This window comes from Lithobates pipiens, unplaced genomic scaffold (genome assembly GCF_037356315.1).
Source record: "Lithobates pipiens isolate NorthernLeopardFrog02 unplaced genomic scaffold, aLitPip1_a1.2 Scaffold_18, whole genome shotgun sequence".
Taxonomy (NCBI): Eukaryota; Metazoa; Chordata; class Amphibia; order Anura; family Ranidae; genus Lithobates; species Lithobates pipiens.
The window spans coordinates 108,393,213-108,407,800 of NW_027507758.1; the positions used below are offsets into that span (position 1 = coordinate 108,393,213).

A 14,588-nucleotide genomic window follows, 5' to 3' on the forward strand; every position below is an offset into this window, starting at 1 on the left:
TTGTTTGGCTTAACTTCCTCTAAGTCTGGAGGACAGCAAACTAGCCCTGGTTTAGAAAGTTTGTTGACCCTTGACCTATACCTAGGGCATTATTCAAATTTGGCCAAACTGCATGGTTTGTTTTATTAAAGACACCCTTTACCTACATGGGCATTGTTTTTGGCAAAAGTAAACGAACCCTTTAAAGTTTATATTCTTTAGTTTTGGATAGAGTGGATAGGCATTAGACTGTGAGATTTTTATTGAGGTCCACATCAGGGACATTCACCCTCTTTATTGGTCCGGTTTACAGTCATCACCAAAAGTAAAAGTGAAAGATAAATCACAAATTTGAGTGGTCAGTGGTTTACAGTAGCGAGTACATGGATCAGAATGCACAGCATCCTAGCAATTCCTCTGCTGTAGTCATACAAACACAATTGGTCATCTAAAAGGTGCATGCAGGGACAGGACAAGGAGTAGACAAGAGGAATGGTTGCCCTGGGCACAATGGTTTATTGCAGGTTATGTGGGCACCCTGACCCTAAGGAAAGGGAGGGACGGAGTTTGGCATTTTTGTCCTGGGCGCTGAATGGCCTTGTCCCAGCACTGTGTGCCTATAAGGCAACAAATAAAAAATAAAAAAGAACAAAAATTATCTTTGGATCAATATTATGGAACAGAAAAGTACATTTTAATAGTAAAAACAACTTGACTTTAAACATGATATTTCCCATTACTATGGAAAATAATCACCAACAACTTTTTGTGCTAACTTTTATTGTGTTAATGACATTGTATAATATTTACCCTTCAAATATTTTGAGAGCTTATACATTACTGAAAGTTAGCAGTTAGAAAAAAAAAAAACAGAAGCATCTGTTTGGTGCATGTGCTTTGAAGTTTTACATTAGGGAAAACAGTGACATCTAGTGACAAAACATGAGAATAACACCTACTGATGTTTATTTATAGAGAAGATGCATTAGTGCTATATCAGAAAATGAATGTTGAACTTTTAGTAGACATGTATATAAGAATTGCATTTTCATATTAAATATTGAGTTTCACCTTAGTGGTTTATGAACATGTAGACATTTAATATACATGGAGTGCTAATCAGAGACATTTTGATTTCCATCCTGCACCTCCATTATTAGCTCTACTGTAACCAACACTCTTACCTTAACCTGTGCCCAGATCATACACCGCAAAGTATTTACATATTCTGAACAAGCAGTAAAAGCTGAACGCTAAGAATTCAGCCACTTTATAAAACGAGCCAGCTTTAAGATTAGGTCCAACGAGGTGCATTCCATCTTGTTGATTTATCTCTCTCATTTACAATTGGCAGTTTTTCTGAATAGCGGGCATACAACTATCTATACTGCCAGCTTTCTAAAAGGAGCAGTGCTGCCTTCTCGCACAGCAGTTGCCTGCCTATCCTTCCATTGTCCATTCACAGAAGTCTTTGTATTTTGTAAAATGGGTCCACATATTACAAGGCAAAGCACCTGCAGTCTACACTGAAATGGAAGGAGTAGCAATAGCTGTACTCTCAGTGCTCAGTATTGTAAACTGTAAATTAAAGAGATAAGTGCATGAGATGGCATACATTCAGACTTAACCCATCGTAATTCGGCACATTTTAGAAAGTGGCTGACTTTCTGGAGTTTGGTTTTAAACCAAGTCCTCATTCATCTCTGTAGCTATAAGCATTGTGGAGAAGTGTAATGTTTAAATGCTCACAAGACAGACATTGGAATGTTAGTTTCATTTTATAATGGAGAGCAGATCTCGCTAGCCCTATAATGTCCATACCAGCAAGAGATTCTAAACTGTTAGAAGTGAAGGAAGTCTTTGTTGTGACTTCTGGATAATTTTTAGAATCAATAACTTCCTGTTAAAAGTACTCAGGGAAGTTGGGATGTCTTGTTTTAAAGCTCTTTTACTGCTTGTTAAAAGTATGTAAATAGTTTAAATGTCCATAGTCTGGGCACAGATGCACTTTAAGTGACAGATACAAAAGAATTCCAAAAAATGACTAAAGTTAAACAATACCAACATATTTTAATGTACTTAAATTATGCATCACATGGGCATTTTCGCCTTTAGTTCATTAATACAGAATCATTAGATTGCAGTTTGTTCAAATGTTATATTGGTCAGTTCCAGAGTGCTGGAGGTGTCTCTGGCAGTGTAGTGTCCTTTGCTTTGTCGGGGTGACTTGTGCCTTGCAAGACTGGGCAGCATTTGGCCACACTGACTCTGAGAAGCAGATAATGCGCCTGTAGCATGAGCATCGAAATTTTCTTTTGGTCTTTCTCGCAGTCTAAAGTTAGCTTTGGTACGTCTGCTCAGATGGGCAGCACACAGAAGGAGAATAACAAGCAACAAAGTGATTGCAACACCACCAAGGGAGGCAACTAGAGTTTCCATTTGTTCTGATAGGGAATAAATCTCTGTTGGAAATAAAAGAAAAAATAAAATGGTTGGCATTACCACAACCATGGATGGATTGGTCAATGATCCCCAAGTCTACATATGCCAATATCTGTATGAGACACACCTATCTGACCAATGTTGGGGGGAGAAAATAGCAATTAACCATGTTCGATATTTCTAACCAATTTACCCAATTTTTCAGCCTCAACCCATCATAGATATCTTAACATACACTATATTGTCAAAACTATTGGGACACCTGTCTTTACATGCCCTTTAATGGCGTCCTAGTCCTTAGGGTTCAATATTGAGTTGGCCCACTCTTTGCAGCTATAAAAGCTTCAACTCTTCTGGGAAGGCTGTCCACAAGGTGTAGGAGTGTGTCTATGGGAATGTTTGACCATTCTTCCAGAAGTGCATTTGTGAGGTCAGGCACTGATGTTGGATGAAAAGGCCTGGCCCGCACAAGGTGTTCTATCAGGTTGAGGTCAGGACTCTGCAGGCCAGTCAAGTTCCTCCACCCCAAACGCACTCATCCATCTCTGGGGGGGGGGGGGGGTTTCAGGGCAGTGTAGGAAGCAGCTGCATTGGTAGGACGAGTAGCTGTGGACGGGCATACGGACATACGACCTCATATGGAATTTATTTAGTTCTGATACAGGCTACAAGCTCCTTAAATGTGCGAGTTCCCTGGATAATATAATTTTAATAAATTTGGTTTTAAAACGATAAAGCACCATGTAGCTTATCTTTCATATATGTACTGTACCCTAAGACAGGAAGCGTGTTATTGGCTAGATCACCAGGTGAAAAAAAAAGAACAAAAAAAATAAAAAAAATAAAAATAAAGGATAAAAAAAAGGATAAAAAACAAAAAAACAACAACACACAACTGATGCAACCACTGGTTATTAACCCAATAACAAAAAACAAAAAACCCTGCAAGACAAAGGCATAATGAGCTAGTATGCATAGCTTACTAGCTCATTATGAATTAATTACTTAACTTAGATTGAAGCCCCCGCAGTGGTCCTCGTACACAGCTCCGGCCGGTGACATGGCTCCCAGAGTTACTTCTGGGTATTGCAGGCTCTGGCGATGTGATTGGCCGGAGCTGCAATGACGTCACTCCCGCGCATGTGCATGGGAGCCACCAGTAACGGCACACTAACTGAAGTGCCGATGACGTTGGCACATGCTAATACAGGGGATATCTCCTAAACTGTGCAGGTTTAGAAGATATCCAAGGCCTCATTATAGGCTTACTTGTAGTAAAAAGTGGTTGTAAAGGGTTTTTCAACCACCTTTAAAGTGTTACTAAACCCACAACAGTAAAATCAGTATGTATATGCAGTAAAGCATGCTTGTTATACTCACCATGGAACCTAAGGGGTTAATCCTTTGCATTGTGTATGAAGGCTGTTTGTTCCCATTTTCTCTGATCCTCTCCTTCTACTATCTCTAAAAAAGAACCTGATATTTACAGAGCTAGGGGGATGGGGTGCACATGCTCAGTTTGGTGTGTATTGCTAGAGTTTTTTTTTTCTTGGGAGAGTGCAAGTGATCAGCACAGGACCAATCAGCACTCTCCAGACAGAGGATCAGGGGAGAATGAAAACTCCTTCTACAAGCTTTACTAGGAACCAAACAAGTCACAAGAATGCTATTTAATGCTCATGAAAAAAGGTATTTATCAGTTTATATTTACTAAAATAATTGCATTTCCATGTTGTGTGCAATACCTTGGTGTTTAGGCAGGGTTGCTAACAAATTTAGGTCTCCAGGTCAACTGTTGGTAGATTCACTAATTCTGCTATAATTCTGGAATTGCTGCACCTTTTCTCTTCTGTCACTAGGTGGCACTGTGGCTGGTGACATTAGATCGACAAGGGCATAGCAAGGTCAGATTATAAATGGATGGACGTCTCAGTCAATTAGAAGGGGTTTCTTTAGTCCCTTGGCCTGCTGGGAGAGCCTATTTATTGTGATGGAGTCCGGTGATTGGGCTGTCTGGGTGGATTTGTGTTATGTCGCCTCGGGCTGCAAGGCCGGAAGCCTGAGGCCTATCCTGGAAAACATGGCTGCTAGGCTGCTTGAGGCCTATCCAGGAGCAGGAGATGCAGCATAAAGGTTGGGACTGCAGGATTGGAGTTTCAAAGGTTCAGCCAGATGGGGAACCGGTTGTGGTCGGAGGTAAAAGGGAAGCAGTCGCCACTAAAAAGGACCATCCACCTTGTACCGGAGATCACTGTGAGTAAGCTCGAGCAGGTACCAGAGCAATCTTCTCACCAGCCAGGGACGGTGAAGTAAGAAAACATCAGCTAGTGCAAAGCTAGGGACCCAGCAGGTTAGCTAGAGGGCGACGCTTGGAGTATTCAGCAGGATATCTGTGGAAGAGATTCAGTGATGATTGGATCTGGAAGTCTAGTGAGAGACTGGGAGCTCAGTGAGTAAAGATCTACAGTGGGATACTGAGAGATAAGAGAAGAACTATTCTGTGTTACCAATAGTTGCGTGAAAATACCTTTAGTGACTGTTACAAGTTCAGTTGCCATAGGAGAAAGGGGTCCTACCTATACAGATGTGGCATCCGCCTGGAGGCCTTTCCCTGTATAGCTGTCTACCTATAGAGTCTCAGAGTCTGCCAATTATCATTGTATCTACTCAAGGGTGCCCTGGACCTAACCCGCTCTCCCACAGTTCTTGTTGAGACAAAATCTCTTGTTCGAATAGTGGGCGGCACAGTGGTGTAGTGGTTAGCACTCTCACCTAGCAGTAAGAAGGGTCACTGGTTCAAATCCCAACCACGACACTACCTGCCTGGAGTTTGCATGTTCTCCCTGTGCCTGCGTGGGTTTCCTCCGGGTACTCCGGTTTCCTCCCACTATCCAAAGACATGCAGGTAGGTAAATTGGCTTCTGTTCAAAATTGGCCCTAGGATATGAATGGGGACCTTGGATTGTGGGCTCCTTGAGGGTAGGGACCAACATGAGTGTGCAATGTACAGGGATAGGGACAATTGTAGACACTCACTCAGGTTGAACTGGATGGACTGGTGTCTTTATTCAACCTAACTAACTATGAAACTATGAAACTATGAATTCAAAAAGTGACTGGCGCCCATCATTTCATCTTGCATTACACCCATGCCTGTTAACCCACTCTACAACGAAGGACGTCAGCTCTTCCTAACTCTTGAGGTCACCATTAGGCTTCTGGAGGCCCAGGACTTTGCTACACGTGTACTGGGGGAGAACAGATATGGTGAATGCAGGTTCTGGGTTTAGTAACACGTTAAGGTTTTACATTTTTGGTTTAAACCTAAGTTACATTTTGGTATATACCTAGTGCATGGGCATTTTTAAACTGTGGTCAAAGCCGTACAATCTGTTTATCTATAGACATCTCTTATCTGCATAGGCAGCTTTTTTTTCTTGCTTTTTTTTTTTATAAAGGTGAACTAACCATTTAAAAAGGCACACCTTGTGGTTATGAGCTCCCATCACATAAAGTTACACCCCAGATCTTTATAGTTGTCTATAAACAGGGCCGTCTTTTAGGCAGGGCAAAAGGGGCAGCTGCCCTGGGCCCTGTCATTGTTGTGGGGCCCAAAGCAGCTGCCTCATACTTGCCAACTATCCCAGTTTAAATTCCCTTGTCCATTGAAGTTTTAGTCCTGTGCTGTGTCCCGATATCTGTGTGAAGTGCTGCTACTAATGCTGCCCAGCTCTGCCCTATTGTTGTGTACAGATGACTCACCTGCAGACCCTGTGTTTACATGTAAATAACCGGCATTCATATGTAAATAGCGGCAGCATTCATAAGTAAATAGCTGTGGCCGGTGGCATTGATATGTAAATAAACACAGCATTCTTATGTATATCATGCTCCCTTGCACTGAGGAGATGATGTGCTGTAACCTCTAGCAACTAAACAGTGAGCCGTAATGTGTGCTGTAACTTTTAGCAACCAGTCAGTAAGCAGTAATGATATGCTGTAACTGCTGGCAACCAATCGCAATTTCTGTCTGATCTGATACAGTAAACTGATTTTAAGTCTAGCTGCTATTTATTGTATGTCTCAGAGCAGGTGGAGAGTGACATTGCATGGGGGGAGGGGGGCCCACGAAAATTTTTGCCCAGGGTTCAATCAATATTAAAGATGGCCCTGCCTATAAGCATACTCTGAAGAATCCTGTGATGCCTGTTCCAAGACCAATTGTATTTACACTATCATTGCTAAACAGTAAACAACAGTAAATAACAGCCAATAAAATGAAAGATACAGGGCGGTACCTGCTGACTGAGGAGCGATGCATACAGTCCCTGGAGCAGCAGGAGAGTGATCTTCATACCCTTTTATACACTGACAAGAATAGCTGCCAAATTCATTGGCACACTGAGCCTTAATATCACAGTTCTGCATCCCAAGCTGGCATTCATTCACATCTTAGTGGAGGTAAGAAAAACACTAATTTCAATATATTCTTAGATTAAAGTGGCAGTACAAGTCAGAAAATGTGTCTGATCTATATGGATTTCCAGTTCATATACCTCATCCAGCTGCATTCTTGTAAACAGCAGAAGCATAAACAGCATATATACACACCCACACAGAGCATATACGCACTGTATGTTTCTGTGTGTGAAATATCAATGTACTTTATAACTATATTACCAAAAGTATTGGGATGCCTGCCTTCACACACACACAGGGGCGTAGATAAGGGAGGTGTCAGGGGTGTTCAATTCCCCCCCCCCCCCCCCTACATCCTGGAAAAATTCACAGACTGTGTCCCTGCTGTTTAGCCACAGCATCAGCACAGTAGAAGCAGATTTTTGCAGTGCAGATGCCAGCCTCCTTCTATTGTGCCCCACCCCCTCAGTTTAATAAGGGGTCACCCTGAAAAGCATGAAAATTACTGCGGGGACTCACATACCAGCAATGGACAGTGCACGGTTGAGGGAACTCCTAGACTCCTCCTCGAGGTATCATATGATACAGCTGAAGGGAGACTGGGGATGAAGTTGTGCTGTGCTGAATCTGAGGTCTGGTAAGTGGGGAGGCTTACATTTTCTGTTTTGTGAAGGAAGAAGTGAGAATTCCATCCTGGGGTAGTTTCTTTTGGTGAGGGGGTTAAGGAAAGGGGGGTGGGTTTTCCTTTTAGAGAAGGGGGAGTTTAGAGAAGTTTACAGGGGGTGGTTAATGGCAGGGATTTGCTTGGAGGAGGGAGTTTAACTGGATGAAGGGAGATTTTCTTCATAATTAGGAATCTTTGCTGGGGGAAGAGTGTGTTGACTGTTGGAGATATTTTTGCTTTGGGGGGAGTTGATTTAGGAGACGGGGGTTTAATTTTTGGGAGGGGGATTGAGGGAGATATTTTACAGTGGAAATCTTTGCTTGGGGAGGGAGGGTTCTTATGATTGAGGGGGGGGTTCCTCCTTTAAGAGATTTTTTTTTTAAATTATACTTACCCAGGTGGATGGAACATTGGTCCAATGTTGCATTCTTCCCTAGCTGCTTCTAATACAAATAACAGAGCGATCAAAGACCACTGATCACTCAGTTCTCAGCCTTCAGTGAGCAAAGAGTGGTGACTGAGTCCCTGGCTCTGCCCCCCCCCCCCCCCAAAGCTCACTGGAATTCTAGGCTGTGGAGGGGGCAGGAGCGGCTGGCTAGCTGCTGGTCCAGGCATCTGAGTGAATCCTGACTTTAAAGTTAGGATCTTTCCACAGCCTGGACCTGCTGAGCGATGTCAGCTGACAGGGGGCTATAGCTGGCTGTTGGCTAAAAATGGGTCACAAAAGTGCAGAGCAAACTGCACTCCCCCGCAGAAGAAGTGTAACCAAGCTATATGCCGTCCCTTCAGAGTGCATACACCGGTGACATCACGGCTGCTTTCCATGAGAATATCTCCTAAACACCACAAGTTTATGAGATATTCACTGTACCTACAGGTAAGCATTATTATTGGCTTACTTGTAGGCAGGGGCGTTGCTAGGTGTACAAAGGATCTGGGGCTAGAGCCCATAGCAGCGTAGTAAAGAAAGTCATACGCTTGGACGGGCATACACATGTATATACAGTATTATACGCATGTGTATATATCCCCAGAGAGCCCCCCTTTACAGCAGGTTCCCCAGAGAGCCTCCCCCTTAAATCAGGGTCCCCAGAGAGCCTCACCTCCCCTTGGGGACCCCTGCAGAGACTCTGGGCTATGGGCTCCAGATTCAGGACACCTAAAGCCACCCCCTAGCGACACCACTGCTTGTAGGTACAAGTTCAAAAGCTGGGTTTACTACAGTTTAAGACAGAATAAAAGCCAACCATATTGACCAGGTGCAAAGGGCACCATCCTGTGGTAGGCAGTCACAATATTTTTTTTTTTTTTTTTTCATCTCTTAAAACATTTCATAACATTTCTTAGGACACAGTTTAAGGTTTAAATAAATCACTGAATTTACTGCGTAACAAAATATGTTGCCCCTTGCACCTGCTCAACTTGCACAGTAAGGTTAGCCAACATCCAATCTTGGGTCTCATTCATACATGACCATGGTGCAGAAAGTTTACTGCAAATACCTGCACCCGGGATCTCAGATGTTTCAATATCTGCTCAGCCTGTACACCTGAGTGATGGGCTGAAAAGAGCCAAGGCTGTCTGCTGCTGTAAACATGTGTCCACATGTATCTGCACATCCAGTGGTTACCTGCAGATAGGGATACATTTTTGCCCTTGAATAAATCTCTCTGCATCCAGGGTCAGAAATGTGTCCCTAACAACAGGTAACCACTGTGACCCATGGTTTCTTAGTGTGTCGCTCAGGCTCAATTGATGTGGGGAGTAATGTAGATACCAAATGTGCTGCAGGAGTGCCGGTGTTCTGTCAAAAACTGTCTGGCCATCGGATAGTGTCCGCCCCGTACTGCGGCAGATGCAGAGCTTGCGCAGTACGGAGGAGAAGGAGAATCCTAAAGTCTCCGAAGAAGAACAGCACCTGCACACTGAGTCCAGGTGCAAGCCCCACCATCCAAGTTGACATATGGTAGCACATAACAGGGCCCCCTCGTGGGCTTGCATCGCTCGCCACGCTTCGGGCACGGCCTCACTTCGCTTGGCTATTTTTTATTCTAACTCTATGTCCACTTGGATAGTGGGGCTTGAACCTGGACTCACGGCGCAGATGCCGTTCATCTTCGAAGACTTTCGGCATCTCCTTGTCCTCCGTACTGCGCAAGCGCAGTACAGGGCGGACACTATCCGATGGGGGACAGTATTTGACACCGGCAAGGGATGGAGCTCATCCCAGCTCCTGTAGTCACTGAAGGGAAGAGAGGAAAAAAATAAATAAATCCCTGGTGCCGTACATCCACTGAGTCCTATGGAAATATAGTAGTAAGAGGTTCCCCTCCAGGCCACACCCCAATGTGTTTTGCTTTGTCCCCCGGAGCTTAAACATGGGGACCACTGGATGTACAGAAACATGTTAACAGCAGTGGCTCTTCAGGACATCACTAAAATTGGAACATCTGGGATCCTGGCTGTAGGTATTCATCGTATATTTGCCAATCCATAGCCATTTAGAACATATGAAAGATCTAAAGCCTGGTTCACATGGTACGTTTTTTTTCGTTCAACCCAGCGGGCTGAACGAAGAAAAAAAAAAGAAAAAAAGAGACTAGGGCGCTCGCTGTACTAATGAGTACACTACCGCACCGCAACTGCATGCATTGCGTTCTGTTCAGTTGAATGGGGATAATTTTTGCCACGCTGCATTGCAAACCCGGATGGCCCCACTTTGCTGTCACATGTTTTACTGTACCTCCCCCAACATTAAAGTGTAAATATGCCTTTAATTATGAAAGACCAGAACCCCCCCCCCCCCCCCCCCCGGAAAAAAAAAAAGATCAAATAGCCCTGCACACACACACACGAAGTTTAATGGCATCCCAGTCTTAGTCCATAGGATTCAATATTGAGTTGGCCCACCCTTTGCCGCTATAACAGCTTTGTTTAGGAGTGTGTCTATGGGAATGTTTGACTATTCTTCCCGAAGCTCATTTGTGAGGTCAGACACTGATGTTGGACGAAAAGGCCTGGCTCACAGTCTGTGCTCTAGTTCATCCCAAAGGTGTTCCATCAGGCTGCGGACAGGACTCTGTGCAGGCCAGTCAAGTTCCTCCACCCCAAACTTGCTCATCCATGTATTTATGGACCTTGTTTTGTGCACTGGCCCAAATCATTTGGTGGAGGGGGGATTATAGTGTGGGGTTGTTTTTCAGGGGTTGGACTTGGCCCTTTAGTTCCAGTGAAGGGAACTCTTAAGGCGACAGCATACCAAGACATTTTGGACAATTTCATGCTCCCAACTTTGTGGGAACAGTTTGGGGATGGCCCCTTCCTGTTCCAACATAACTGTGCATCAGTGCACAAATCAAGGTCCATAAAGACATGGATGAGTGAATTTGGGGTGAAGGAACTTGACTGGTCTGCACAGTGCCCTGTCCTCAACCTGATGGAACAACTTTGGGATGAATAAGAGCAGAGACTGTAAGCCAGGACTTCTCGTCAACATCGGTTCCTGACCTCACAAACGTGCTTCTGGAAGACTGGTCAAACATTCCTATAGACACACTCCTAAACCTTGTTGACGGCCTTCCCTGAGGAGTTGAAGCTGTTATACCTGCGAAAGGGTGGGCCAACTCAATATTGAACCCTATGAACTAAGACTGGGATGCAATTAAAGTTCACGTGCGGGTAAAAGCAGGGGTCCCAATAATTTTGGTAATATAGGTTATATTTTATAACAGAAAAGAGCTGTAATACCAGATTTCACCAGCAAATGTCACTGCAGTATCAGCTGGCTGAAGCATGTTACGTTTACTTTAATAAAGGCTATGTTAACCTTAAAAAAAAAAAAAAAAAATGCATGTTTTTTGCAGGAAAATAAAATGTATGTTTTTTTTCCACAGGCTCTTGTAAAGCATTGCACCCATGATCAGTGGATTGCAGGTGCAATGTGAAGTTCTTGCAGACACTTCCTCCAGCTCTCTGGCCACACATCTTTTAGTTAGAGAGCTTGAGAAAGCGTTAATGGACAAGTATGCCAATTACTGCACTTATGATCCATTGATCACTACAAGTCTGTATGTTGTGGTGGCAGACGGGACTTGTAGTTCATATTCACTCGCAGATCTCTGTGAATGAATGATGCGGCTGTGCAGGCGAAGCTCTAGGGATGGGAAGTGGGTGCTTAGGAACATGTTATACCCCAACTACAGGTGTAACATGTAATATGCTCTTAAAAAGATGAAGTTAACCTTTAATCATTGTTACTGCTAAATAATTTATATATTACTGTAGCACACATAGGAATCTAGTTCTAAAACAATTTTCTTTGGGCCATTTAATTTTATTATGGGTAGCAGTAAATTACTACATAATGGCCACTTGATGGAACTGAGGCGATAAGGAAATACATACTTTTTTGTAACAAGAGATACAAAGTAATAATTTAAGAGAACACTTAAGGGAATTAGCAAATAAATGTAACCATTGGTACATATACAGTGCCTACAAGTAGTATTCAACCCCCTGCAGATTTAGCAGGTTTACACATTCGGAATTAACTTGGCATTGTGACATTTGGACTGTAGATCAGCCTGGAAGTGTGAAATGCACTGCAGCAAAAAAGAATGTTATTTCTTTGTTTAATTTTTTTTTAAATAGTGAAAAGTTTATTCAGAGGGTCAATTATTATTCAACCCCTCAATTCAACAGAATTCTGTTTGGTTCCCCTAAAGTATTAAGAAGTAGTTCAGGCACAAAGAACAATGAGCTTCACATGTTTGGATTAATTATCTGTTTTTCCAGCCTTTTCTGACTATTTAAGACCCTCCCCAAACTTGTGAACAGCACTCATACATGGTCAACATGGGAAAGACAAAGGAGCATTCCAAGGCCATCAGAGACAAGATCGTGGAGGGTCACAAGGCTGGCAAGGGGTACAAAACCCTTTCCAAGGAGTTGGGCCTACCTGTCTCCACTGTTGGGAGCATCATCCGGAAGTGGAAGGCTTATGGAACTACTGTTAGCCTTCCACGGGCTGGACAGCCTTTGAAAGTTTCCTCCCGTGCCGAGGCCAGGCTTGTCCAAAGAGTCAAGGCTAACCCAAGGACAACAAGGAAGGAGCTCCGGGAAGATCTCATGGCAGTGGGGACATTGGTTTCAGTCAATACCATAAGTAACGTACTCCACCGCAATGGTCTCCGTTCCAGACGAGCCCGTAAGGTACCTTTACTTTCAAAGCGCCATGTCAAGGCTCGTCTACAGTTTGCTCATGATCACTTGGAGGACTCTGAGACAGACTGGTTCAAGGTTCTCTGGTCTGATGAGACCAAGATCGAGATCTTTGGTGCCAACCACACACGTGACGTTTGGAGACTGGATGACACTGCATACGACCCAAAGAATACCATCCCTACAGTCAAGCATGGTGGTGGCAGCATCATGCTGTGGGGCTGCTTCTCAGCCAAGGGGCCTGGCCATCTGGTCCGCATCCATGGGAAGATGGATAGCACGGCCTACCTGGAGATTTTGGCCAAGAACCTCCGCTCCTCCATCAAGGACCTTAAGATGGGTCGTCATTTCATCTTCCAACAAGACAACGACTCAAAGCACACAGCCAAGAAAACCAAGGCCTGGTTCAAGAGGGAAAAAATCAAGGTGTTGCAGTGGCCTAGTCAGTCTCCTGACCTTAACCCAATTGAAAACTTGTGGAAGGAGCTCAAGATTAAAGTCCACATGAGACACCCAAAGAACCTAGATAACTTGGAGAAGATCTGCATGGAGGAGTGGGCCAAGATAACTCCAGAGACCTGTGCCGGCCTGATCAGGTCTTATAAAAGACGATTATTAGCTGTAATTGCAAACAAGGGTTATTCCACAAAATATTAAACATAGGGGTTGAATAATAATTGACCCACACTTTTATGTTTAAAATTTATTAAAATTTAACTGAGCAACATAACTTTTTGGTTTGTAAGATTTATGCATCTGTTTAATAAATCCTGCTCTTGTTTAAAGTTTGAAGGCTCTAACTTATTTGCATCTTATCAAACCTGCTAAATCTGCAGGGGGTTGAATACTACTTGTAGTCACTGTATTTGCCAATTTCCTCTATTGTTCTCTATAGTTGTTGCATTAGATCGCAGAAGACAAATAGGACATGAAATGATGTTACCTTTAACTGAAAGAGACTCCATCCTTGCACCAACATTTCCCATGAGCTGGCCTCCAGTGCCTTTACTTGTGTCTTTATGAAGTTTCCCATTCCCTTCCCTCCAAGATGTAGATGCAGCCAAAAAGTCAGTGTTAGCTTTTTTGGATTTGTCCTGCATAATCATATCATTTATATAGTTAACGTTTGCAAAATTATTTTCCTTTACATGCACCGAGAAATATTTCATCCAATGGGAAAAAGAAAAACTCATAACATTTTAGATCCTCTCATCATATGCACCCAGCGTCAGTGAAAAACCAAGCTGAAGCTATTTGGCAAAATTGTGATATTTGATGAGCACTTTCACTTATAGGAGACAGTTCCTTTTTTTAGGAAATCAAGGAGACGCCAGCTAAGTGCATCATCAATGGGTTTATTACAATTAAAAAGACAAATGCAAAACTCACAGAAATATAAAATCAAAAAGCTTATGTGCAGCCAGGCCACATTGGATGGAAGCCGTCCACTGGAGGAGCCGCTTGTGACAGCAAATAGTGTGTTGTCAGTGAGGAAACCAAGTCCAATGTTCCAGGAAGTGAGGAGAGTCACTGTGGGATACAAGGCAGGATGTGACGCCACACCTGGGGTGGGCTGGTTGCTATCGTAATGCATTTCAGAACTCCTATTGGCTCCTTTCTCAAAACATTGGTTTGAAATGTGTTACCATAGCAACCAGCCCATTTGTTGTCACAAGCCACTCTTCCATTGAACGGCTTCCATCTAAAGTGGCATGGCTGCAGATTAGCTCTTTGATTATATGATCCTGTGAATTTGCATTTTTTATTCGAAAATATTGACAGTGCACAGACAATAGATATATGCATAAAGTCAAAAACAGAGACAGTAGATCAAGTGAGCCGATAATGAGCATCATAGGTAAAA

At 43.3% G+C, this 14,588-nt stretch overlaps 1 protein-coding gene across 1 annotated transcript in view; it reads right to left on the bottom strand.

Moving 5' to 3' along the window:
* Positions 1 to 2,029: 2,029 nt before the first annotated feature.
* Positions 2,030 to 14,588, bottom strand: part of LOC143986684 (uncharacterized) — an 83,125-nt gene continuing 70,566 nt past the window's right edge. Inside the window, exons 7-9 of the mRNA XM_077485090.1 lie at positions 13,668 to 13,818; positions 6,720 to 6,872; positions 2,030 to 2,441 (exon numbers count right to left, since the gene is read on the bottom strand). Coding sequence (XP_077341216.1) covers positions 6,867 to 6,872; positions 13,668 to 13,818 — 157 coding nt within the window. The 3' untranslated portion in view covers positions 2,030 to 2,441; positions 6,720 to 6,866. The remainder of the gene's footprint in view (positions 2,442 to 6,719; positions 6,873 to 13,667; positions 13,819 to 14,588) is intronic.